Raw genomic sequence first — 27,479 nt, forward strand, 5'->3', positions numbered from 1 at the left:
TTGTAGACCTCCACAAGTCTGGTTCATCCTTGGGAGCAATTTCCAAATGCCTGAAGGTACCACGTTCATCTGTACAAACAATAGTACGCAAGTATAAACGCCATGGGACCACGCAGCCGTCATACCGAAATACATCCACAGGTACACCTCCAATTGACTCAAATGATGTCAATTAGCCTATCAGAAGCCTCTAAAGCCATGACATTTTCTGGAATTTTCCAAGCTGTTTAAAGGCACAGTCAACTTAGTGGAACTTAGTGGAATTGTGATACAGTGAATTATAAGTGAAATAATCTGTCTGTAAACAATTGTTGGAAAAATTACTTGTGTCATGCATAAAGTAGATGTCCTAACCGACTTGCCAAAACTATAGTTTGTTGACAAGAAATTTGTGGAGTGGTTGAAAAATGAGTCTCCAACCTAAGTGTATGTAAACTTCTGACATCAATTGTATTTTAAACTTTTAATTTAAGATATATATCCATTGATTCTTGAAGAATATAACGTAAGTGCTCATAAGCTTAGTTAAACTGTCTGTACCCCATCAACTCTAACCACAGCTGCTTTACTAGCATGTAACTTATGTGGTGATGTGTGATAGAAGACTAAGTAATAATGTACAATTTCCCTGACTTTGACAGTGGTTCAAAATGCATAGTCAATTTCAGTGTTTCATGCAAATCACTTATTAATCATTACTCCAAAAAGGGGTTTTCTTTGTCCCCTATATTTTGTTCCTGTTCACCTGCGGTATTCCCCTCTTCTTCCTGGAGATATCATTGGGCCAGTACACTAGTCAGGGTGGAATCACTTGCTGGAGGAAAATCTGCCCACTCTTTGAAGGTAAGTCAAACCTTGTTTCAAAAAACAGATAAAGCAACACCTCACGGCACAACGACTCTCCCCTATTTGACCTAGATAGTTTGTGTGTATGCATTGATATGTTGGCTACGTGTGCCTTTTTTTTTTTTTTTTACGTAGTTCTGTCCTTGAGCTGTTCTTGTCTATTGATGTTCTGTATTATGTCATGTTTCATGTTTTGTGTGGACCGTAGGAAGAGTAGCTGCTGCTTTTGCAACAGCTAATGGGGCTCCTAATAAAATACCAAATACCAAGTCTTAAGGATTACCTAAATTGTATCTTTATCATTGGTAGCAGAGCTCCAGACTATATGAAGCTGTCAATTAACATTTGTATGAAGTAGCCCGTTTATTGATGCCAACGAGATAGTGCTAATATGGATATACTGGTAATATGAACCTTTTGTCAAGGTTGAGGACATTTCCATTTCAATTCAGGAAGTCATTATCCTCAATTCAGGAAGTATTTCCTCATTGATAAGCCCCCCATATCAGACCCCAAATTCGTTATGTTTTCTATGTTGTCGTTTTATGATGTTGACCTCTCTCAATAGGCCTGGGCTATGGAAGCCAAGTGGTGGTTTTGTACACTGGAGTGTATTACATCATCATTCTGGCTTGGGCGTTCCTATACCTCTTCTCTTCCTTCAGCTTAGAACTCCCATGGGCCAGTTGTAAAAACAGTTGGAACACAGGTATTTTATTTTATATGTTATGCTTGTCAATAACTTATTATGGTTGTTGTCAACCACTAACTAATCATAACATAATTGCCAGGTTTTTTAAGTTAAATACATGGCACAGACAATGTATTACTGAAAGTTTATAGCTGGAAGTTAATCCACCTCAAATGTACATAAGCCATAGACTATTCTACTCATCCATGTGCTTTAATTGTTTTGTAATTTTTTCTCTCACTATAAGACAACTGTTTTGAGCCTGGCCAGAACAGCACAATTTCTTCCCATTCTCATGGGAACACTTCATCCTCAGTCATAGAATTTTGGGAGTAAGTGACTTGACAATGTACACACATTTTTTTATTATGTATAAATGCATTTAAAAAAAAAAGTTAGAGTGAATGTTACTAAATAAGCATTTACACTCCCAGGAGAAGAATATTGGGCTTGTCTGGGGGAATTGAAGAGATTGGGAGTGTTCGCTGGGACCTAGCTCTGTGTCTTCTACTGTCCTGGATTATCTGTTACTTCTGTGTCTGGAAAGGAGTGAAGTCTACTGGAAAGGTAAGGTGGCATCTCTGCCATTCAGCCTGATGACACCATGAATAGTGTAAAGTTGTTAGGATGAGCCATAGACTGAGTGAAAGTAATGCTTGTCTGGTCTCCCCTCAGGTGGTCTATTTCACTGCCACCTTCCCCTATGTGATGCTGTTGGTGTTGCTAGTTCGTGGACTCACACTGCCAGGGGCCATAGATGGTATCAAGTTCTACCTCTACCCAGACCCAGCCCGCCTCGCTGACCCACAGGTAGCAACACACTTCATTGTGTCCAAAACTGAGATCCATCCCACATAAGCAAATACACTTTCTACCGCAGTTAACAATTATTTTGACATGTTAATTGTTTCAGGTATGGATGGATGCTGGAAGCCAGATATTTTACTCCTATGGAGTTTGTACAGGGGTTTTGACATCTTTAGGCAGCTACAACAAGTACAACAACAACTGCTACAGGTACACAGATCTCGATCATGATTCATGACATTGTATTGAGAAGACCTATTTTGTTGTGTGAATTTAAGGCTGACTAATGTAGTCTTTTTAATTTCAGGGACTGTGTGTATCTTTGTCTACTAAACAGTGTGACTAGCTTTGTGGCTGGTTTTGCCATCTTCTCTGTACTGGGCTTCATGGCTTATGAACAGGGTATAGACATCTCAATGGTGGCTGAATCAGGTAGGTAATGCTCTGCATGTAACTTCAAACCTTAAATCTCACTATTTACAAAGTATCTGTAATAAACCTGATATTTGCGCTAGTTTGACAACCACAGCATTGTTCAACGATGGGTAACTAGTAGACTAAATGGGACTAAAGTATGACATTTAGTACCAACGTTGTAAATACTGTGTGCCAGTAGACTAAACGCATGTTCAACCCTTTGAGGGATATCATGTGAACACAATGCTTTAATATACCACTTACAGGTCCTGGCCTGGCGTTCATCGCCTACCCTCGTGCTGTGGCCATGATGCCAGTACCCCAACTCTGGGCCATCTTCTTCTACGTCATGATCCTCCTACTGGGGTTAGACAGTGAGGTAGGTTAGAGCGTCCATGAAGGTCTACAAAATGATTTGAGGAAACACTGATTTGTGAGTCACTACATTTTAAAAGCTACTTTGCGCCTTGGGCCACTTTCACTTGGCATGAATCACTGAGGAAGCTAGCTAAGTAGCCCCAAACAATGTCTTTAGTTCAATGCCTGACTGATGATGCTAACTTGTTGGCTAGCGAGATTCAATGGTCTGCTAGCTAGCTAGCTATCATTAGCTTGCTAATGCACTTGCTGGCGTCACTATAATGCGCTAGTTAATGACAACATGAACTGTTGCTTGTCATGGTGTAGTGCAAACTGCAAATGTAAATTAATTTTAACATTTGTACTGGCTATTGTTGTTTTGTTTGGCTTAGTGACATTGCTAATTTCTTCTTTTTGGCATTTAACTATGCAGTTAACCAAGTCCAGGTTCATATTAACATAAGTCCCTAAGTTCCTATGAGAAATAGATCAGGAACCACACCCTTTACAGAAAGTTAAATCAATTTTGTGTGTAATCAGCTATTTTCACATTTTCAGTGACAGTAATAGCCAAAATTCCCGACTTGCCCGATGCACAAGTGCCTTTCAGACCTTAATCCCTGTATGTCTGTTCCGCTTTGTGGTATTGAGCTGCAGTGTTTTTGATCAGACTAAGATGTTGCTTGTTTGATCTATGCTCGGTTTCAGACTGTTACAACATTAGAAGCTGTGGAGGCCTTTGAGTTGTGTAGGCTATACGCAGGTAGTTATAGTATGCGTTATTATATTAGGCAATTCATAAGGTGATACCTGCTATGATTCTGATGATCTCTGTCAAATGAAATGTACCATATGCATGTTTTATCACTGCTCTTTGGGGTCTAGGCCAAGTTACTGTAAAGCACTGACAACTCTTGATGTAAAAATGGGCTTTATGATTACATTTCATTGTTTGAATGATTAATTGGTTGTTAAATTGATAGGCCTGCGTCCTCACTAGAACAACCTTTTTGCCCTTCAGTTTGTATATCACGATGCCATGGTCACAGCGATCTCAGACATGTACCCCTCTTTCTTCCACGTGGGCCATCTGCGGAAAAAACTTCTCCTGCTTGGCATCAGTGTGTGCAGCTTCCTGGTTGGCCTGCTAATGGTCACAGAGGTGAGTTGACAATACTGGTCGAACGGGTTTACCACAACAGATTAGTAATATGATCAGGTAGCTTTTATAGGAAGAAGAATGAGCATTTGAGCCTCTCTGTTCCCACAGACTATCAGATGACTTGCAGTGAAAATCACATGTGTTGCCTGCTACTCACAGTACTTCACATCCATTTGTCTTATTTAGAAAGATTGTTTATTAATTATTCTGCCTACCACCCACCCTCTCTGTAGGGTGGCCTGTATGTGTTTCAGCTGTTTGATTACTATGCCTGCAGTGGGATGACACTCCTGGTCTTTGCTAGTCTCCAGGCCATCTGTGTTGGGTGGTGTTATGGTGAGAAGCATCAGGATTAACCACAGATGCACAAACATTTCCAAACAAATCATTTAAAGTCCATAGAAAATAGTTTAATTCCATTTGAGGGAACATACATTTGAGGGAACATATATCTAGTGAAGAGCTCTTTGTCTACACCCATTTAGCATCGTTCACACCATCTTAAGCTTTAGCCCCACCCATCTCATTTCGCTCTTGGAGCGCACAAAACAGTACATTTTCTCATTGTACCAATAATGTCATGTTGATAAGACTGGGTTGGATTAATTAAGTTACTCTAAACGAGATATGTGACTCACCATCTGGTTTCGGTCTTATTTAGCAAAATGTGAAATTGTGTTTTTTACATTGGATAAGAGAGACTCAGAGCTACAAAATGGTATATCATACACTGCATTTGAGGAACAATGGGAAAGTAATTCTGATTTGAAAGTTGATTAACTTGTAAACTCGCCTTTGAATGTTTGGATATCTAGTGAAGAGCTCTTTGTCTACACCCATTCAGCATCGTTCACACCATCTTAAGCTTTAGCCCCACCCATCTCATTTCGCTCTTGGAGCGCACACTTGACGCTCTGAACAATGATTTGTTTACCTCTGGATAACATGAAAACAGCCTAACCAGCTCTGCTGGCAACAACTTTATTAAGCTTTTTTTGCAGAAGTTTACTAACACCAGCCATATTCAACGGGTGTTGTACACACGTCACCTAACAAGCCAGCCAGCTAACGTTAGCTAGTTAAACAATAAAAAGTGCCAACAATGCCTAACACTAGGCTCTAACTACAAAAGCAAATAGCTTTGGGAAACTAATAATAACGTCCGCTAGGGAGCCAGCCAGCTAACGTTACCTAGCTAACTAACAGTACACTTTAGTTTAAGACAGCTCGCGCCAGCTAGCTAGCTAAACAATGAACAGCTAGTTAAACAATGTTTAAGATTACAAACACATACACATGTCACGTAACATTAGCTAACGAGCCAGCCAGCTAACGTTAGCTAGTTAAATAACAATGAACAAAGTGCCAATAATGCCACAGTGCTGGGAGCTAACCAACCAGGTACAATGTTAGCTAGCTAACGAGAAAAGCAAACTGCTCTGGGAAACAAATAATGTCAGCTAGGGAGCCAGGCAGCTAATGCTAGCTAGCTAACAGTACACTTTAGCATGAAATGAAACCACGTGTAATATTTGAAAATTAAGCTAGCTCATGCTAGACTATCTTACATGTATACATCATCATGCATGATGGATGCGTCTCCCTGTCAGGAATGCCATACCACGGTTGCCCTTAGTTTGAAAATGTAATCCGGAGACGGGTGTTTTCTCTATCTCTTTAGCTATCATACTCTAATTCGACTGATTTCAAAACTTGAACCTCCAGAAAGTGGAGAGCAACACTTATGAAGCTCCACTACACAATACATAAAAAAGCAGTGTTTGACAGGATTACCAAAACAGACTGACGAGCTCAAACAGACAGCAGCCTTCAATATGGCAGACCAATCCGAACTCCTTTCTTGGCATGTCCAGCCCACTCATTATCTCAGCCAATCAAGGCTAGGGGTTTTCTGTGGCTTAACCAACAAGGCTCATCATTTAACAATTGTATTCATATTTACAGATGGCATACACGTTTGATATTAAGGCACATGAAAGTTCACATGTTCGAGAATGCATTTCTGCCAAAAACCACATTTTGGTAAAAAAAAAAAATACGTTCAAACGTCTCTCCTGTGGAGTCGGAACTTGTGACATACGCCTAGTTTCCTAAATTGGGTCACATATGTTTTACAACTGACTAAAACTTCAATCGCGAATCATCTGTGAATCACTAAAGTGAATACATTTTATTCCCTCAAGGTGCGGAGCGGCTGTATGATAATATTGAGGACATGATTGGCTATCGACCTTGGCCATTCATGAAGTACTGTTGGATGTTCATCACACCTGTCATATGCATAGTAAGTATCTTGCTAGCTGAAACAGTTGTCTCCATTTCATTAGTTAACATATGTTATTACAGTATATACAGTGGAGGAGGTGATACACTTTACTATTGTACTGCTCTTTTATCTTAGAAGAAGAATAATAATAATAATATATATATATATATATATATATATATAATTATTCTAACAAAAAGGACCAATAGTCCAATACACAAATACAATAGTTCCATCACTTGAATGTCTAAACATCTTCTAAGAATGAAAGCATACTTTAATACAAACTCCACTTGCATACAATCTACCCACTGAGCAAAAACTGCTTGAATCAACATTGTTTCCAAATAATTTCAACTCAAAAAATAAAGTTGAATCAACGTGGAAACTGATTGGATTTACAAAGTCATCAATATTAGGGCATTGTTTCAGGATAATGATCACAATTTGCGTTATCGTTTAACACGGTTTAATAAGTCTGAGAAAGTTACATGGTTAGTTCCCATAGGTGTCAGCTAAGCTATCTATTAAACTAGCGGTCTCAGTCCGGATGTTAATATTACTTCCGTTAATGAAAATTGGCAATTATAGCCCTATAACTAAACTATGTAATCAGTCAGGTCCTACATCCCCCCCCCCCCCCCCTTCTTGAACTAAGACCATAAGTCATGAACAATTAATGGAGTCTAGCAGGTAGCCTTCGTTCACGAGTTTGTCATGGCTCTGCTTGATGTTGTTCTTGTGCTCTTGCTTCTGGCACATCTCCATGAGCAACTTCTTGTCTTTGACCTTGAATGTTCTGCTCTTGACCTGGAATATAGTCAGGTTGTGGAATGAACACAACATCCATCTCTTCTTCGGCGGGCTGGCTAGTACGAAAGTCTTTGTGTTCCAGAAGGTTCCATCTTAAACCTGGAATGTGCATCTGCCAGGTCGAGCAATAATTCGATAAGAGAGAAACTGGTTTTCAGTGTGTGTCCTCTGGTCTCTTTACCATGACACAATCTCCAACTTGCAGTGAGGAATCCTCCTTTACATTGTTTTAGTCATAATACTTATTTTGAGTTTCCAGATATTTCTGCACTTCTACCCGTAGCTTAGAATCATCAGGTGGCTTATCAGCTGCAAAAAGTGAATGGACTGTATCCAGCGGGACTCTGAAGGTTCTTCCAAATCATGAGTTCGGTGGGTGATTTTCCTGTCACCTTGTGAGGCATTGATCTGTAGCTCAATAGTAGTGTTTAATGCATGAGAGAACTGTTTTCTTTCTTGCATCAGGGCACGAAAACCATACTTCAGGACTTTGTTAAACCTTTCCACACCTGCGTTGGCTAGTGGATGGTACAACAGGATACTCTGGTGCATGGTTCCAAGTAAGATATAAAGTCAGCTTGTGAATTGCGGGAACTAGAACTTGAGGCTGGCCCCATTGTTGTGAACAGATCTGAAAGTCCATTGATCACAGTTGCTGTGGTCACGTTGCTTCTGGGTAAGACTTCAGGCCATTTGCTGTACAGGTCTGTAACAATGATCAGGTACTTCTGATGAGCTCGAGCTGCTTGTAGTTCTCCAAAGATGTCCACTTGGATCTTCTCCCAAGGTCTTTTAGGCCACGGTGTAGGTTGTAGTGGTGTTTTTTCTGGTATGAGTGATTTTTCACTTTGTGAAAAGCTGTGTGCTCTGCGCACTAAGCTGGTGATGTCATCGTCCATCTTTGGCCACCATACTTTGCTGTGAAGGAACTGCTTCATCTTTCTTGTTCCTGGGTGTCCTTTATGAGCTTGGGTGAGGACTCTGTCAGAGTGATTGGTGCGATCTCCTTTTCCAATGGTAGGTGCAATCTCCTCTTCCTCTTGTCTCTTATCATGTAGTATGGACTGAACAGTATGTCTCTTGTTGGACCTTTTCATCCAGCTTTCATGTAGCTTAGCACTTCGCTTTGTACTGGATCGATCTGGGTGGAAGTAAGCCAGAACAGATGGTTCTGCTATTGCATGTTTCTGTTCAGCGAAGACTTGGTCTTGTGCGGACATCCATTTCCGTTCTGCATCCTGGTGTAGCAACTGCCTTAGGGGTTCCGTTGTTGTTGCATAATCCGAAATGAACTTCACGTAATAGTTTGTCACTCCTAAGAAGGTTTGAAGCTCTTTCACCAACTTTGGTGCTGGCATCTTCTTGATTGCCATCACGTTGGACTGGCACAGCTTTACTCCAGCAGCGCTCACTTTGTAGGCAATGAACTAAGTTATATCTGTGCTGAAGACACATTTCCCTCTGTTCAGTGGCATTTTGAGCTTTGCAAGGTGTGTTCTTTTTTATCCTTTCTGTGGACCGTGATATTGTCAAGGTAGTGTGGAGCCCCCTTCAGGCCAGACAGCACGATGTCCATGATCTTCTGGAAAGCACTTGGCGCGGAAGCCAATCCGAAGGGTAATTGTTTGTATTGGAACACGCCCTCATGCATGATAAATGCGGTGAGATAACGAGACTCTGGGACAAGCGGAACTTGGAGATATCCACTCCTCAGGTCTACTTTGAAAACTTGCGGCTCCGGCAAACTCAGTAATAATTTTGTCAATCGAAGAAAGTGGGTGTTTTCCCACTATGATCGCCTTGTTGACTTCTCGTAAGTCACAGCATGTGCAAATTTCTCCTGATTTCTTCCTGGCAACTAATGTTCTAAATCCATTCTGGAGAATAGACTGATTTGATTATGTCCTCGTGTTGCAGTCTTTTCAGATCAGCTGGTACAACGGAAGTCTTCTCAATGGTTGCACCACCGGCAGAGCATCTTTTCTCACTCTAGGCGCATGTTCAAAATCTTTAATACAGCCTAGACCTGTGCATTTTCCTTTACACACTCTGGTTCTGATTCCGTAGCAATCTGAATAGCAGGCTGTGGGGGTGCAATGGTAGGTTCTCCCTAAACCAGGTTAAAGGTCAGTGCCTGTAGCAGAGCTCATCCCATCAGTCACCATTGCATGCAACATACAGCTTAGCTTGAACTGTTTTACCTTTGTGAGACACTGGCACTACGATATATCCATCAACAGGCACACTCGATCCATAATACTGACTGATTTTAGCGTCCAGTGGCTGAAGGGGAAATTTCTGTGCTAGCTTTCCATGGTAAACATCAGTGTTCAGCAAAGACACCTGGGCTCCAGTGTCCACTGTCATATTCACTTGTATGCCACCAACAGCGCACTGATAAGAAGAAAAAACACTCTGTATTCATTGTGATGACTATGTATGTTAAATACTTACATTACTTTCCCCATCTTCATCATCATTTCTCTGTATCAGCTCTGATAGCTGAGTGTGAAGCTATAGCTGAACGACACACTACTGAAATGTCCAAACTTGTTACAGTTAATACATATTTTCCCTTTACCTGGGCAGCTTATTTTGACCTGTGACCCATTCTTCCAGTTATGACATTTCACATTTGAGCCATTTCCTCACTCTGCATCATCTGACCGAGTCTGTTCTATTTTTCCATTTTGAATTACTGCTATGATTTTGTGAGTAATTGATTCTGCACCTCAGCTTTTGTAGCCAGTGTTGCACCCTGCAGGAATTTTACTTCCTCTTTTGTAGATTCCATTGCAGTGGCTATGTCGACAGATCTAGCTAGGGTAATGTCTCCCTCATTAGCAAACGTTCCCCAAACTTGTTGCTTGTATTCTTGTTGATAAACTGCTCTCTAAGCTATTCCCATTCACAAGTTCTTGCTTGCTGCCTGAGCTCTGCTACAGACATTGCCACAGATTCACCCTGTTGCTGTGTTAGTCTAAAACGTACCACGTTTGGTTGTTAAGTTTGTTTTGGGTTGAAAATGTGCATCTAGCAACACAATAGCATGCTCAACGTCAACATCACCTGGTAGTGTAGCAAAGATTCATTGTCCCTAAATAATGAAGAAGAATCGCCAAATGTTGCTCCTTCGGAACTCTGGTAGCTACTGGTAAGTTCTAAAGTATTGTTTTCATATTTTCCATTGTAGAGAATGGTTGCCTTGTGCGGCCAGAAAAGGCTGGATCAGTGCCAAAAATGAGGACGCATTCATCTCGTTAACGGGCTCGGGTTGATCTCCCTCTTGTACCACTGGCGCGTACTGTACTGGCGCTTGTTGTATCGCCTCGGCGTTGTCTTCATTTGCAGATGTTCAGTCGTAAATTCTTCAACGCCATATTAGTTTCTTAGGCTAATGATCACAACTTGTGTTATTGCTTAACAAAGTTGAATAAATATTAGAAAGTTACATGGTTAGTTCCCATAGCTGTCAGCTATCTATTAATGTTTCGGTATGATATGTTGGACAAAGGAATAAAGACAGACACCAATGTTAAGTTCAATAGCCTTGTTCATGCATTGTACAAATCTCTACACCCGGAGTCCGGGGAACAGTCCGGCTAGTCGATTACCTATCAACTAGACTCCGTAACATCATCCTTTTCAATAGAAGTGCAAACATAATGGCATAACATTAAGTTCTTAACAGTCAAGTCATAACAATTGAAAAAGCATGACATTTTCCTTTTACTCCAGTTGTCATCTTCCTTTTTTTTTATAAACAGAGGACAAGTTAACACAGTCTCTTGCTTACTTAGTAAGCCTGTCTGGTGGCTTGCACAGCCGACCCACCTGTGAGTATGTATTGGCTCTGACAGGAGTAGGATTAGGGCCACGAGCTGGAGAGCTTGGTGGGGTAGAAGCCTCACCTTCAGTTGGCTCATGTCTCAATTCTGCGCCCCTTAACCTTAGGCCTGGACTGTGATTCAGCTCATCTAGGTGAGTGTATGGTGTGTTCTGGTTTGTTGTCTGCTCTGCTACGCGCAGATCCACCCGATTGCGACGATAGAGGGAGCCACCAACATCCACCAGGTAAGAACGTGGTGCAACTCTGTAGGCATGTGCCCAGCCTCCAAAGTCCTGTGTGGTCTCCCGGCAGCGGTTTCATCCTCGTTTCACCCACCTCCAGCTCTGGTAGTTCTCGAGCAGTCCGGTCGTAGGAGCACTTAGCGAGCTGCTTTCTGTGACGCAGTTTGTCCGTAACGCCAGCCATGACACAGGGCTCAAGTAGCTTGTTAGCTACAGGGATGGTAGTCTTCAGACGTCTGGACAGAAGGCGTTGTGCTGGGCTGCTGTCCATGTTTTCGGTGGGTGTGTTCCTCCACTGTAAGATCGCTTTCCATGGTTTCCCTGCTTAATCTTTCCCTGCTTAATCAATCTTGACAGCTGACTGCCTTGCCATTTGCTTTTGGGTGTCTTGGAGAGGAGGTCACGTGGTCAAACTCCCATTCTGAGGCGAAACGCTTGAACTGTGCAGTGAATTGTGGGCCATTGTCCGTGATTACCTTATCAGGCTGACCTTGCCTTGCAAACTGCGTCTTGCAGCTCTTTATGACCGTCTATGCAGACAAGTCAGGGAGCAGTTCAATTTCCCAAAAGTCAGAGTAGTGATCAACAATGAGAAGATAGTCCTTTTGTCTGTGTCTGAATAAGTCCATGCGGACGATTTGCCAGGCCCTTGTGGGCAGTTCGTGTGACATCATGGTTTCCTTTTGCTGTTCATGAGCATACTCGTTGCATGTGGTACAGCTGCTGACAAAGTCTTTCATTTCTGCTTGCATGTTTGGCCAGTATAATGTTTCACGAGCCTGGCGGTAGCATGCGTCACCTCCAACATGACTGGAGTGTATGCAGGTAAGCATCTCTGGACGTAGTGATTTGGGAATAATGACCTTCTGACCTCTGAACAAGACGCCATTTTGCACGCTGATCTCATCTCGAAAGGTCCAGTATTCTCTCACTGTGAAAGGTGTCTCCTCTTTCAGGTACGGCCAACCTGAGAGAGCCATGGACTTCAGTGACTGTAGGTGTTCGTCCTTGTCAGTGTGTTGCCTGATCTGGGCTAGGCGGTGATCTGTGACGTTTAAGTAGTCTGCCTGATTGATCTGTTGAACATCTTGTTGTTCCTGCTGTAGCGAACAGATGGCATGCCGCTGATAGGCAGTGCCTCTGCCTGTACATTGTGCTGTTGCCCTGCTCAGTGTGTCGCTGATGTACATCTCTGGTCCTGGCTTGTAAATGACTTTCAGGCTGTAGTTTTGCAGAGTCAGGAGCATGCTTTGAAGCCTCTTGGGCGCGTTGAGGAGAGGTTTACCGAATATGGCAATGAGTGGTTTGTGGTCAGTTTCAGAGGTGACCAGCTCTTGACCATATAAGTAGTGATGGAATCGCTGGCAGGAGAAGACGATGCTGAGGCACTCTTTCTCAATTTTTGCATAGTTTTGTTCGGTGGGGGTGAGCGCTCTCGAGGCAAATGCAACGGGCTGGCCTTCCTGCATCAGACTGCTGATAGGTGTGGCATGAACTTTGCAAGATAGTTTGCAAAGCCGATGAGACGCTGTACTCCTTTTGCATCAGACCGGTTTGGCATGTCGAGGATCGCTCTGACCTTGTCTGGGTCCGGCTTCAGGCCTTTTGCCGAGAGAATATGTCCATGGAAGTGGACGTCTTTCACCTTGAACTGCAGCTTCTTCAGGCCAAGACGAAGCTTAACTGATCGGCAGCGCTACATCAGTGCCAGGAGCTTCACATCGTGGTCGTGTTCTGCTTCTTCGTCTGTGTCACCACAGCCTACGATCAGGACATCATCGGCGATGGGTTCAATGCCCTTGAGCCCAGCCAGTAACTCGTGCTGCTTGCGTTGGTATACCTCAGGCGCCACTGAGACACCAAATGGGAGCTTGAGCCAGCGTTTCCGACCCCAGGGGGTCCAGAAGGTAGTCATGAAGCTGCTTTCTTCGTCCAGCTTGCATTGAAGGAATGCATCTCGGGCATCCACCAAGGTGAAAATCCTGGCCTTGGGAAGCTTGTAGAGGACATCATCTAGTTTCGGCATGATGTAGTGGGATCGTTTCAGTTTCACTATGACCATATTGCCGATCCAGTCAGTTGGTTCAGTCACAGATGTCGTGTGGCCATCGGCCTCATACTTGTCCAGCTGGGCCTTCATAGCCACTTTCATTGCAATGGGCACATTGCGAGGAGCACACTGGACTGGAGTGACGCTCTCATCCAATTCAAAGTGTACCTCCACAGGCACCGATTCAATGGGCCTGTTGAATACATTGTCATATCTGCTGAGTAGTTGTTCTCTGGACAGGGGGTCCATGCTGGACATGCTCCACAATGTGCAGGTCATTTGGTACAGTGAACTGCATCAGTCCCAGGCGTTCGCATTTAGAGCCTGAGAGGAGAGGATGTTGACTGGTTTTCACAATCTCAAACTCCAGCTTGTGTTTGCGTCCCCGACTAACACATTCGGTCTCAAAGCTCTCCTGAGTACAGCTTTAGTCTAGTATCGCTGGGCAATAGATGTGTGTCAGGTGCCAGATAGATTTTGTCTTTGTAGCTCATTACGTTGCATGTAGCACCAGAATCCAGTTGACATTGTTGTTGCTTGTTGTGTAATCGTAGTGTCACAAACCATTTCTTCCCTCGAGTGTACAGCACCAATGGATTTATGCATGTAAATGTCACTTTCACTGTTCTGAACATTGAGTGACATCATCAACACAGTGAATCTTGCCCTCACTCACCCTTCTTTTGCTTATGAGACACACTTTTGCAAAGTGATTATCAGTTCCACAAGCTCTGCATGGTATTCCGTAGGCAGGGCAGTGCTCTTTGCCACGTGTGTGTGTGTGTGTGTGTGTGTGTGTGTGTGTGTGTGTGTGTGTGTGTGTGTGTGTGTGTGTGTGTGTGTATTCCCTCTGTGTTCACCGTTCGTGGTGAATTATTCGATTGGTTTTGTCTGAATGTCTGCCTGGCAACAGCGTGAACAGTATCAACGTCGGAGCGTGGGGTTTTTATTTCCATTGCTCTCATTCTCATGTCAGTGACTTCAGTAGTGCGGCACATTTCAATGGCAGTTAATAATGTTAAGCCTCTCTCTCTCAGTAGACGCCGGCGCATATCCTCATTTGCAAATCCCAGTATTTTGTCACGAATCAAATCATCGTTCAATTCACAAATGGCGGATTTTTCTTTCATACGGGTTACAAAGTTATGTACTGACTCACCCTCTTCCTGTTTGCGGCTTCCGAAAACGAACCACTCGTAAACGAACCACTCGTAAATGATGTTTCTGGAGGGTTTGAAGTAATTCTCCAATGCACCCAATATAGCCTTTGCATCACACTGTTGTCGTGCTGTAAGGGTGAGATTTTGCCGGTAGATATGCCTGCATTCTCTGCCCATTAAACTCTTCAGAGTTGCCGCTTGTACCTCGTTGGGTTTCTCATGTAGACCGGTCGCCAGCGCATAGTCCTCGAATACATCCCTGAAGTTTTCCCAATTAGTATTCCAGTCCCCTGTGAGAACCATGGGATTTGGTGGCGGAATGTTCACTGCCATAGCAATGGAATAGGAGATTTCTTTGCCTTCAGCCATTGAGGTACGTAGTGATGCTAGCTAGCCAGCTAACAACGAGTTGATCAGTGTTGTGACTAGGAGTAGGAAACGGCGTGTGTTCGCATATGGAACGTGACTGCGCCTATACTGTACTTAGCTACAAAAATAACAAACGTGTGGTTTTCGAGCCACTTCTGACACCATGTTTTGGTATGATATGTTGGATAAAGGAATAAAGACACCAATGTCAAGTTCAATAGCCTTGTTCATGCATTGTACAAATCCCCTCCCGGGGAACAGTCCGGCTAGTCGATTACCTATCAACTAGACTCCGTAACAATTAACTAGCCTATCAGTCTCAGTCCGAATGATAATGTTACTTCCGTTAATGAACATTGGTAATTGTAGTCCTTTAATATAACTGAACTATGTAGTCAGTCAGGTCCTACATCACCCAACTTTTAACCTAATCCAAAGACATGGTGACATTGGTTGTTGATTTCCTGTTAGTTGACAACTCAACCAAATGTAAATCAAATCTATACGTTGAACTGATGTCTGTGCCCAGTTGGTAATATTGTATCGGACACTACTTTGCCAACAGTATTGATATGCTGTGGTGTAGGTATAAAGATGTAAGTCTCCTCATCAAACAGATGCACGTCTCTCTCATGACTGATAGCTTTTAAACTCTGGTTTATCTTTGAAGTAAGAACCAAGAAGAATGTCTAATTCTTGACTTCGACCCCCAGGCTTTTCTAGAAGCTGAACCTCTAGCTTTAAGAGGCTAGAATTAGAACATCTGCAAAATGATTAAAGTAAAAATGTAGAATTTCTATAACCTGTTTAAACAAATGCTTAGGGTATTGACACATTTTCTCCATCTCACTCGGGTTGGCTCATGTTTTTCCAAGTCCTGAATAGACTTTCTGCTTAAACAATGTCCTTTGTATGTCCTCGACCACTTCTGTCTCTTTTTATAGGGTACGCTTGTCTTCTCCCTGGTCAAGTATACCCCCCTCAAGTTCAACAACACTTATGAGTACCCCTGGTGGGGCTACGCCATTGGTGGATTCTTCACTCTCTCCTCGACGTTACTGGTACCTCTCTGGATGCTGTACAAGATGAGTGTCACCGCTGGTTCACTGCGGCAGGTACAGAGAAACGCTGAGTTTTAAACATGATTAAGTGGTCCATATCATAGTCGTTTCATTTTCTATCATCTTTAATGTAGCTATAAAAAAAAATGACGACAATGGCATATTCTGATTCCTTGAAATGATTCCTTCAAATGTCCTACAAGAGAAATCTTAGCATAGCTCACACATTTTATAACTTTATTTGTATAGCATTTTAATAATACAGATAAACGTGTTTCACATCACAAAAGTAATAACAAAGACCGGAGGAAGGAGAACGGAAGATGGCTAATTAAAATCATACACTAAAAGCATCCTTATAAAAGTGTCTTCTGCAGGGTTTTTAAAAGACGCAAAACATACACAGCATAAAAACTGCTGGAAACAAACAATAGTAACAGTCAGACATGCAGTGCATTCAGAAACGTTTTCCACATTGTTACTTTACAGCCATATTCTAAAATTCGGTAAAAAAAGTTTCTGATCAATCTAGACACAGCACCACATAATGACAAAGCAAAAACAGGTTTTTAGAAATGTAGAATAATTTGCAACAACACCCATGACAATATATCCTCCAAAACACCAGCTTCTCTGGCATGATCAATTACTTATAAAAACTGTTTGGTTCGAGCCTTGAATGCTGATTGGCTGAAAGCTGTGGTATCAGACTGTATACCACGGGTATGAAAAAACATTTATTTTTACTGCTCTAATTACATTGGCAACCAGTTTATAATAGCAACAGGGCACCTCGGGCGTTTGTGGTATAGTGCCAAGATACCACGGCTAAGGGCTCTTAGTCACGACAACGCCATATTATTGCCCATGATTTTGGAATAAGATGTTTGACGAGCAGGTGTCTACATACTTTTGGTCATGTAGTGTAGCTCTCCTCAGTAGAATCAAAACAGACTGAGGGGAAAATCCTACTGCTTACTTGAAAGTACTGCTGGCCAGAGTAATCCACGACTGAACAAATCGATACTCTCACAATCCCTGGATATGGAAAATAACAAAAACTAATGAAAGGATTTAGATGAAATACAAAAGACAATATTAATACTCGTTTACACTAGCAACAAACTATTTAGCTAGCTTCAAGCCTAGTGTTTTTAATTATTTAACTAGGCAAGTCAGTTAAAAACAAATTCTTATTTACAATGACAGCCTACCCCGGACAATGATGAGCCAATTGTGCACCGCCCTATGGGACTCCCAATCACGGCCGGATGTACTACAGCCTGGATTCAAACCAGGGACTGTAGTGATGCCTCTTGCACTGAGATGCAGTGCCTTAGAACACTGCGCCACTTGGGAGCCCAAATGTGCAATGTGATCTCCTCATAATGAACAGTGTTGAGTGTCCTGACAAAGGCAAACTATTCTAGCTATGCCAGGCAAAATTGTGCAACATTAAATTTGGATGAATCCAAATGAATGTAAATAGAAAACAGCTTAAACACATATGCGGCTACTTTGCTAGTGATATTCTGACTGCAGAGATTGTGACTGTGTTAGCCATAGCTAGTTGGCAAGGGATAAGAACGTTGCCAGCGAGCATGGCAATGGAACGAACTGGGTTGCATCCATAAATATAGAACTAACCGAACAAACGACTGGGTCGCGTCTCTAGCAACCAAAAGATGAGAAAGTATGTATGTGGTATAAGCGGAATAAACACCTCCATTCTGTACGTTACCTTGGAAAAATGTACTGTGCCTCGTCCCGCTGCGTAGGCCATTATTTCCAAGGTACTGTACAGAACGTTGCCGTTTAACATTTACTTATTTCAGCCCAGCACCAGTATTCTGAAATGTAGGATATGCATATCACCCACTCTTTTTCTTCATATTATGATTACATTCCCTCCTAACAGAGAATGAAAGTGTTAACCAGTCCAGCAGAGGATCTACCCAAACCCATGTCACAGAAGGAGGCCCTCAACCCATCCGAAGTGTTTCAGACGTTCACAGAACTTTGCACATTACGGACACCAAACCAAACCCCTACAGTCGCCAGCTCCCAGCTGAGTGCAGCACCAGCACAGACAGTGCCCATTAACACCTTGAACATGGAAACTTAAAAGAACCCATGGTGTAGTGGGAAACATTTGTCTCTTTGCACATGAACTCTGACCCCGGAGACAGGGGTTCGATGCAAGGTGTCCTAATCTTTTCCCTCTCTGTTTCTCATTTATATGAAATAAAATAAGAAAAATTAAAGACAACAAACACTGCCACAGATGGGTGTGAAATTCTCTGAAAGTACATACACACACATGCAAGAGCACTGCCCTTCTGAAACAGTACACAGACAAAAAAAATTAAACTTTGTCACATGTACTGAATACAACAAGTGTAGACCTTACCGTGAAATGCTTACTTACAAGCCCTTAACCAACAGTGCAGTTCAAGAAGAGTTAAGAAAATATTTACCAAAGAAACTAAAGTAAAAAATAAACAAACAGTAACAATAAAATAACAAAAACGAGGCTATATTCAGGGGGTACCGGTACCGAGTCAATGTGCGGGGGTACAGGTTAGTCGAGGTAATTTGTACATGTAGGTAGGGGTGAAGTGACTATGCATAGATAAAAAAGCGAGTAGCAGCAGTGTACAAAACAAATGGATAGAGGGTGGGGGGTGTCAATGTAAATAATCTGGTGGCCATTTGGTTAATTGTTCAGCAGTCTTATGGCTTGGGGGTAGAAGCTGTTAAGGAGCCTTTTGGTCCTAGACTTGGCGCTCCGGTACCGCTTGCCGTGCGGTAGCAGAGAAAAAAAAGTCTATGACTTGGGTGACTGGAGTCTTTGACAATTTCTTGGTCTTTCCTCGGACACCGCCTAGTATATACAGTTAAAGTCAGAAGTTTACATACACCTTAGCCAAATACATTGAAACTCAGTTTTTCACAATTCCTGTCATTTAATTATAGTAAAAATTCCCTGTCTTAGGTCAGTTAGGGTCACCACTTTATTTTAATAATGTAAAATGTCAGAGGAATAGTAGAGAGAATGATTTATTTCAGCTTTTATTTATTTCGTCACATTCCCAGTGGGTCAGAAGTTTACATACACTCAATTAGCATTTGTTAGCATTGCCTTTAAAATTGTTTAACTTGGGTCAAACGTTTCCACAAGCTTCCCACAATAAGTTGTTGGCCTCCTTGCTTGCCTCCTTGCTCGCACACGCTTTTTCAGTTCTGCCCACAAATGTTCTATAGGATTGAGGTCAGGGCTTTGTGATGGCCACCCCAATCCCTTGACTTTGTTGTCCTTAAGCCAGTTTGCCACAACTTTGGAAGTATGCTTGGGGTCATTGTCCATTTGGAAGACCCATTTGCAACCAAGCTTTAACCTCATGACTGATGTCTTGAGATGTTGCTTCAATATATCCACATAATTTTCCTGCCTCATGATGCCATCTATTTTGTGAAGTGCCCCAGTCCCTCCTGCAGCAAAGTACCCCCACAACATGATGCTGCCACCCCCATGCTTCACAGTTGGGATGGTTTTCTTCGGATTGCAAGCGTCCCCCTTTTTCCTCCAAACATAACGATGTTCATTATGTCCAAACAGTTCTGTTTTTGTTTCATCAGACCAGATGACATTTCTCCAAAAAGTCAGATCTTTGTCCCCATTTGCAGTTGCAAAACGTAGTCTGGCTTTTTTTATGGCGGTTTTGGAGCAGTGGCTTCCTCCTTGCTGAGCGGCCTTTCAGGTTATGTCGATATAGGACTCGTTTTACTGTGGATATAGATACTTTTGTACCTGTTACCTTCAGCATCTTCATAAGGTCCTTTGCTGTTGTTCTGGGATTGATTTGCGCTTTTCGCACCAAAGTATGTTCATCTCTAGGAGACAGAATGCGTCTCCTTCCTGAGCGGTATGACGGCTGCGTGGTCCCATGGTGTTTATACTTGCGTACTATTGTTTGTACAGATGAACGTGGTACCTTCAGGCGTTTGGAAATTGCTCCCAAGGTTGAGCCAGACTTGGAGGTCTACAATTGTTTTCTGAGGACTTGGCTGATTTCTTATGATTTTTCCCATGATATCAAGCAAAGAGGCTCTGAGTTTGAAGGTAGGCCTTGAAATACATCCACAGGTACAACTCCAATTGACTCAAATTATGTCAATTAGCCTATCAGAAGCTTCTAAAGCCATGACATAATTTTCTGGAATTTTCCAAGCTGTTTAAAGGCACCGTCAACTTAGTGTATGGTAACTTCTGACCCACTGGAATTGTGATACAGAGAATTATAAGTGAAATAATCTGTCTGTAAACAATTGTTGGAAAAATTACAGATTTGCCAAAACTATAGTTTGTTAACAAGAAATTTGTGGTGTGGTTGAAAAACAAGTTAATGCAAACTTCCGACTTCAACTGTATAAACACACACACACAAAGAAAACGCAACAATTTCAAAGATTTTACTGAGTTACTGTGCATATGTATGGATTTCACATTACTGGGAATACAGATATGCATCTGTTGGTTACAGATACCTCAGGATTTGTGGTTGTGATGCTGATTGGACGTACTGCCAAATTCTCTAAAACAACGTTGCAGGCTGCTTTTTGGTAGAGAAATGAACATTAAGTTCTCCGGCAACAGCTCTGGTGGACATTCCTGTAGTAAGCATGCCAATTGCACACTCCCGCAACTTAAGACCTCTGTGGCATTGATTTGTGTGACAAAACTGCACATTTAGAGTCGCCTTTTATGGTGCACCTGTGCAATGATCATGCTGTTTAAATCAGCTTCTTGATATGCCACACCTGTCAGGTGGATGGATTATCTTGGCAACGGAGAAATTCTCACTCACTAACAGGGATGTAATCAAATCTCTGCTTCTTAAGAATGCCATTGAAGGCCGAAACAATCTTTTAAACTTGTCTAATAAAACCACTTATTCTTGTGGTGAGCGAGTGTTGCGCCTTTTCCTGTCCAATGATGTCTAGACATTTTCAGGTTGTACCTCTACTCACGTTGGTTGAGCACCTTCTACACTTTTCCAAATTTAGATTTGTTTTTGCAGTTTGATCCCAACCATGGCTCAAGGCATAAGTAGGGAATGAAATCTGTGCACAACATTTTAGAGAAGCTTTTTGTGCATATGGAACATTTCAGCTCATGAAACCAACACTTTACATGTTGCATTTATATTTTTGTTTATATTTTAGTTATTTTTAATATATATATATATATATATATATTTGTATGCATTGTATATTTGAGTGATCCTTAGAACATCCTCTGTTTTATTGGAATTGAAGAATTGCAGTTTGTAGTCATTTCTATAAGCTACAGATTTTCCAAAGAGGGCTGAGTGCCACTGGCTTAGTTAATCATTTTTGAAGTTCAGCACGACTGTCTTTTCAGGAGTAAAAGCACCACCCTCTCTATGGTCGTGGATTCATAACAAGTACAAGGAGTAATCAGGTTTCCTTGATAATTGAAAGTTATCCTTCTCACAAGGTATACATTGTTTTGTAGAGTGTGTGAATCCAAATATACATTAATCATAAGAAAAGTGTTTTCATCCTAGCCTGCTAAGATTATCAGACTGATCTTGTCATCTACCTTAGCATTTTCATCTATTCTAGGCTAAGGCACTGAGCAGTACAGTCCCATTAGATCAGGAAACATGGACACCTCAACCACCAGAGGACAGTGCTTACGTTGTTCCATAGGAGTATGTCACATTGTGAGTAAGAGATGATTTCTCTTCAACATTTGCTGACTGAAGTTATGGGCCATTGCTTGTATTAATTTAATGAATTAACCTAAGTAAGGATATAATGTCAGAGAGATAGTGTCTAAGCTACATGGTAGTAGATGTTTCCCTGACTGCCACTAAGGTTTATTAGGCATTTCACCTGTTGAGTCCAGTAAAAATGTCTCCCTCTGCCGGCCAAACCTACACACAGCACAGGCTCATGTCACTACAGACGGGTATGAAGCTGCTGTACTGTAGCCTGACTTAGTCTCAGAGCACACTGATTTCTGTCGGGAGAGACTCTCAGTACTGTATCTGGCTAAGACATGGAACGCTGCCACCTGCTGGTCAACAAATCTTTACCACATGTGTCCTGATGTTTTGGCAATCGAGTCTTTTTCTACTAACCCAGAGTCAGATGAATTGATGCATACCATGTTTGTGTTTCTGCGTGCTGTTTGATTGAAGTTGAAGGTAGTTTCTGGAGCCATTGCTAACTTGCGTTAGCGCAATGACTGAAAGTCTACAGGAACAGCTAGCATGCTGACTTTTACATTACCCTTCAGGTAGTATTACTTTTCTTATAAATTATTTATGAGGGATTTATATAATGAGGAAGAATTTATGAATAGCATATAACGCCTTTGTAGTTGGTTTAAAGTGTGCCCTACAATGATTGAACACTTCTATTCAGATATCATTGTTGGTTAACACTGGCTATGTTGAGGGAAGGTGGTCCCACTTTACAATAACTGCCATTAAAAACAAACATGGTAGCTAAATAGACAGGTACAGTTATTATATGTATCGATTCCTACATACATACTTAAGACTGGTATACATGGGTTATACCAGTTTTATCAATTGTGAGTTTATTTGCAAAAGCCTTGCAAACAAGGCTTAGATTTGCAACAATAATTAGATTTGTAAATTCTATGTAACAATGTACTACACTGTAACCACCATTTAAATACGGTATTCGGGAAAATTATTGTTATGTGGGGCTGGGAAGGTTAACATTTGAGTAGTACATATGTTCATCACAGGAGTTCGGTGGCACCTCAATTGGGGAGGACGGGTTAGTGGTAATGGCATCAAATAGTGGTTTCCATGTGTTTGATGCCAATCCATTTACTCTGCTCCAGCCATTATTATGAGCCGTTCCTCCCTCAGCAGCCTCCACTGATGTTCATGCATTGGTATTTTATTAGGATCCCCATAAGCTGTTGCGAAAGCAGCAGCTACTCTTCCTGGGGTCCATACAAAACATAATAGACAAGAACAGAACTACAACATTTATAAATGGCACACTGCAGCCCTCATCCTCCACATACAACACCTGTTTTGCCAGTCACATTCTGTTAAAGGTCCCCAAAGCACACATCCCTGGGTCACTCCTCTTTTCAGTTCGCTGCAGCTAGCGACTGCAACAAACACTCAAACTGGACAGTTTTATCTCAATCTCTTCATTCAAAGACTCAATCATGGACACTCTTACTGACAGTTGTGGCTGGTTTGCATGATATATTGTTGGCTCTACCTTCTTGCCCTTTGTGCTGTTGTCTGTGCCCAGTAATGTTTGTACCCTGTTTTGTGCCATTACCATGTGTTGCTACCATGTTGTTGTGTTGTCATGTGTTGCTGCCATGCGATGTTGTCCTAGGTCTCTCTTTATGTAGTGTTGTCTCTTGTCGTGGTGTGTTTTGTCCTATATTTTTAATCCCAGCCCCCGTCCCCGCAGGAGGCCTTTTGGTAGGCCTTCATTGTAAATAAGAATTTGTTCTTCACTGACTTGCCTAGTTAAATAAAATTTAAAAACAGCCTACATAGAAATACATACACACAAAATATCTAGGTCAAATAAGGGAGAGGCGATGTGCCGTGAGGTGTTGCTTTATCTGTTTTTTTAAACCAGGTTTGCTGTTCATTTTTGCAATATGAGATGTAAGGGAGTTCCATACAATAATGGCTCTATATAATACTTCACGCTTTCTTGAATTCGTTCTGGATTTGGGGACTGAAAGGACCCCTGGTGGCATGTCTGGTGGGGTAAGCGTGTGTGTCAGAGCTGTGTGTAAATTGACTATGCAAACTATTTGGAATTACCAACACATGAATGTTTCTTATAAAAATAAGTGATGCAGTCAGTCTCTTCAACTCTTAGCCAAGAGAGACTGGCATGCATAGTATTTATATTAGCTCCCTGATTACAATGAAGAGCAAGACGTGCTGCTCTGTTCTGGGCCAGCTGCAGCTTAACTAGGTCTTTCTTTGCAGAACTTGACCACATGACTGGACAATAATCAAGATAATACAAAACTAGAGCCTGCAGGACTTGCTTTTTGGAGTGTGGTGTCAAAAAAGCAGAGAATGTATTATGGACACACCTCTCCCCATTTTTACAACCATTGAATCTATATGTTTTGACCATGACAGTTTACAATCTAAGGTAAGACCATGTAATTTAGTCTCCTTAACTTCACTAGGGTAGGGGGCAGCATTGGGAATTTTGGATGAAAAGCGTGCCCAAATTAAACTACCTGCTACTCAGCCAAAATAACTATATTATGCATATAATTTGTATATCTCGATAGAAAACACTCTGAAGTTTCTAAAACTGTTTGAATGATGTCTGTGAGTATAATATAACTCATATGGCAGGCAAAAACCTGAGAAAATATCCAACCAGGAAGTGGGAAATCTGAGGTTTGTAGTTTTTCAACTCATCGCCTATCGAAAACACAGTGTCTATGGGGTCATATTGCACTCCCTAAGGCTTCCACTAGATGTCAACAGTCTTTAGAACCTTGTTTGAGCCTTCTACTGTGAAGTGGGGATGGAGTCAGAGGTCTGCCAGAGAGGCATGAGCTGACCACGCGTGCTCACGTGATAGTTAGCTTGCGTTCCATTGCAATTCTACAGACAAAGGAATTCTACGGTTGGAACATTATTGAAGATTTATGTTAAAAACATCTTAAAGATTGATTCTATACATCGTTTAACATGTTTCTACGGACTGTAACGGAACTTTTTGACTTTTCGTCTGCACCTAGTGATCGCGCCTCATGAATTTTGATTACTGGGCTAAACGCGTGAACAAAAAGGAGGTATTTGGACATAAATGATGGACATTATCAAACATTTATTGTGGAACTGGGATTCCTGGGAGTGCATTCTGATGAAGATCATCAAAGGTAAGTGAATATTTATAATGATATTTTTATAATGACTTTTGTTGACTACACAACATGGCGGATATCTGTTTGGGTTATTTTGGTCTCTGAGCGCCGTACTCAGATTATTGCATGGTGTACTTTTTCCGTAAAGTATTTTTGAAATCTGACACAGCGGTTGCATTAAGGAGAAGTGGATCTAAAATTCCATGCATAACAGTTGTATCTTTTAGCAATGTTTATTATGAGTATTTCTGTAAATTGATGTGGCTCTCTGCAAAATCACCGGATGTTTTGGAACTACTGAACATATCGCGCCAATGTAAACTCAGATTTTTGGATATAAATATGAACTTTACCGAACAAAACATACATGTATTGTGTAACATGAAGTCCTATGAGTGTCATCTGATGAAGATCATCAAAGGTTAGTGATACATTTTATCTCTATTTCTGCTTTTTGTGACTCTCTTTGGCTGGAAAAATGGCTGTGTTTTTCTGTGACTTGGCTCTGACCTAACATAATCGTTTGGTGTGCTTTCGTCGTAAAGCCTTTGAAATCGGACACTGTGGCTGGATTTACAACAAGTGTATCTTTAAAATGGTGTAAAATACTTGTATGTTTGAGGAATATTAATTATGGGATTTCTGTTGTTTTGAATTTGGCACCCTGCAGTTTCACTGGCTGTTGACGAGGTTAGCTAGCGTCCCACATACCCTAGTGAGGTTAACTTGTTCAACAGCCACACCATTCATTACCAGGTTCAGTTGAGGTCTAGAGCGTAGGGAATGATTTGTACCAAATACATTACTCATAGTTTTAGAGATGTTCAGGCCACCCATTCCAAAACTGCATTAATATTGAATGAGAATTCCTATTGGAAAATGTAAATTTCAACAACATACTGTAACATTTCAATAACAACATTAAGGAAAAGTGTGAGCCAAAGTTGACTGTAAGCAACTGTTGATGCACGCATATTGAATGAGAATTCATATTGGAAAATGTAGAACTTTCAAAAACATAACATTTCAGGCTACAACCAACCAACTCAAAGTGTTAGAAAAGTGTGAGGCAAAGCTTGCCCAAACCAGCTCTGCAAAACAACTGTTCACACATGTTGAATGATAACTTGTACATCTTTTTTTTTTTAAACATAACCTTTTCAAATTTGGCCACAATATCCACACCCCAAATGTGTGAGAAGCGTGAGTGTAAGCGGTCTGGTTAAGGTCTTTAACCTGATCCCCCACGGTGAAAGGCAAATCCACTCCCTCAGATGCATCCTGGGTGGTGAGATTAGACGTTAATGGAATAAGAGGTTAGAGTACAGACTGTACTCTTCCGGTCAGTGAGGGAAACAACCAAAAGATCAGCAGTATCACTCACTGTGCCAATTTGATTTGATCCTCCTATTTTAGTGCCCCCTGCTGGAGGGGCACTGCCCTTTTGCTTTCTACTACTGTACTGTCTCTACATTACTGTGCTACAGTACTTTTTCAAACACTGATCATTTATTATAAATATTGCTTACTAAATAGGCATTATTCACCAATAAAGGCTCCTTTAGGCAGTTGTATATCGCTGCATTAATCAGAAAATATCTGGCAAAGATTTGACAATATTTTAGGGATGCCGGGCCTGTAGTCTTAGAGTGCACAAAGAACACCACATGACAGTACTCAAAATAATTTTGCTATGGCTGTCTTTGCAAGTGTATATTATATTCTTGTTGATCCTCTTTTATACAGTATTTACACAATGGGTGGGTCTAATCCTGATTGGTTAAAACCGCATTCCATGTCTAAAACCGCATTCCATGTCTATTGCACAAGGCTAAATGACGTTAAAATACCTATTTACTCTGTTCCATCCGACTGCGCAAACCACTGTCTCATCAAGTTTATAAATTGCTTGGCTGTGTTGATCTCCAATATAAAAAGCATCTAGACATTATCTCACATATCTTTTAGATTTTCCAGCTTCAGTTTGAAGTTAGTGTTAGCTGTGTTGTTGGCTTGCTCCTCTGAACAACAGTGTCCTGACGAGTGAGTACATTTTCTATGCCAGGCAAAAATCACTCCTCATTAGCTCATTGTTATGGATGTGTCCAAATAAAATGTCACTAGAAAGCAACTTAAACAAATGAAGCTACTTTGCTGTTATTTCGGCTTCCAGGACAATATCACTTTTATACAGAGGGTTACCAACATATTGAAAAAATTGAGATATTTTCATTAAAAAAAGTGATTTTGATTAATTTATTCATACTATTTCATCCTTCCACAAGATATAGTCCCGACACAAATTTATGGTTGTTACCCAAGCCGGCTAGTTGTTCGTATCAGTTTAGTTGTCAGAGACACGACCCAGTCGTTCAGTCTTTTTGTTCTGTGTCTATCGACATGACCCAGTCGTTCATTCTAAATGTTCCATTGCCATACTTGCT

General features: G+C 41.4%; 1 protein-coding gene across 1 annotated transcript; it reads left to right on the forward strand.

Annotated features, from left to right (window-relative positions):
• Positions 1 to 284: 284 nt before the first annotated feature.
• slc6a22.2 (solute carrier family 6 member 22, tandem duplicate 2) lies at positions 285 to 18,335 on the forward strand. Its single transcript, XM_071336131.1, has 14 exons — positions 285 to 426; positions 709 to 843; positions 1,415 to 1,555; positions 1,785 to 1,869; positions 1,972 to 2,104; positions 2,213 to 2,347; positions 2,451 to 2,554; positions 2,652 to 2,776; positions 3,028 to 3,140; positions 4,143 to 4,283; positions 4,517 to 4,619; positions 6,488 to 6,588; positions 15,978 to 16,148; positions 18,013 to 18,335. Exons 1-14 carry the CDS (start codon positions 408 to 410, stop codon positions 18,217 to 18,219), a joined length of 1,713 nt encoding a protein of 570 aa, XP_071192232.1. The 5' UTR covers positions 285 to 407; the 3' UTR covers positions 18,220 to 18,335.
• Positions 18,336 to 27,479: the final 9,144 nt, after the last annotated feature.

The sequence above is a fragment of the Salvelinus alpinus genome, chromosome 12 (genome assembly GCF_045679555.1).
Source record: "Salvelinus alpinus chromosome 12, SLU_Salpinus.1, whole genome shotgun sequence".
Taxonomy (NCBI): Eukaryota; Metazoa; Chordata; class Actinopteri; order Salmoniformes; family Salmonidae; genus Salvelinus; species Salvelinus alpinus.

Coding starts and splice junctions, on each gene's coding strand:
- slc6a22.2 (XM_071336131.1), top strand. Junction 2,777..3,027: donor CTCAATGGTGGCTGAATCAG/GTAGGTAATGCT, acceptor TACCACTTACAG/GTCCTGGCCTGGCGTTCATC. Junction 3,141..4,142: donor TACTGGGGTTAGACAGTGAG/GTAGGTTAGAGC, acceptor TTTGCCCTTCAG/TTTGTATATCACGATGCCAT.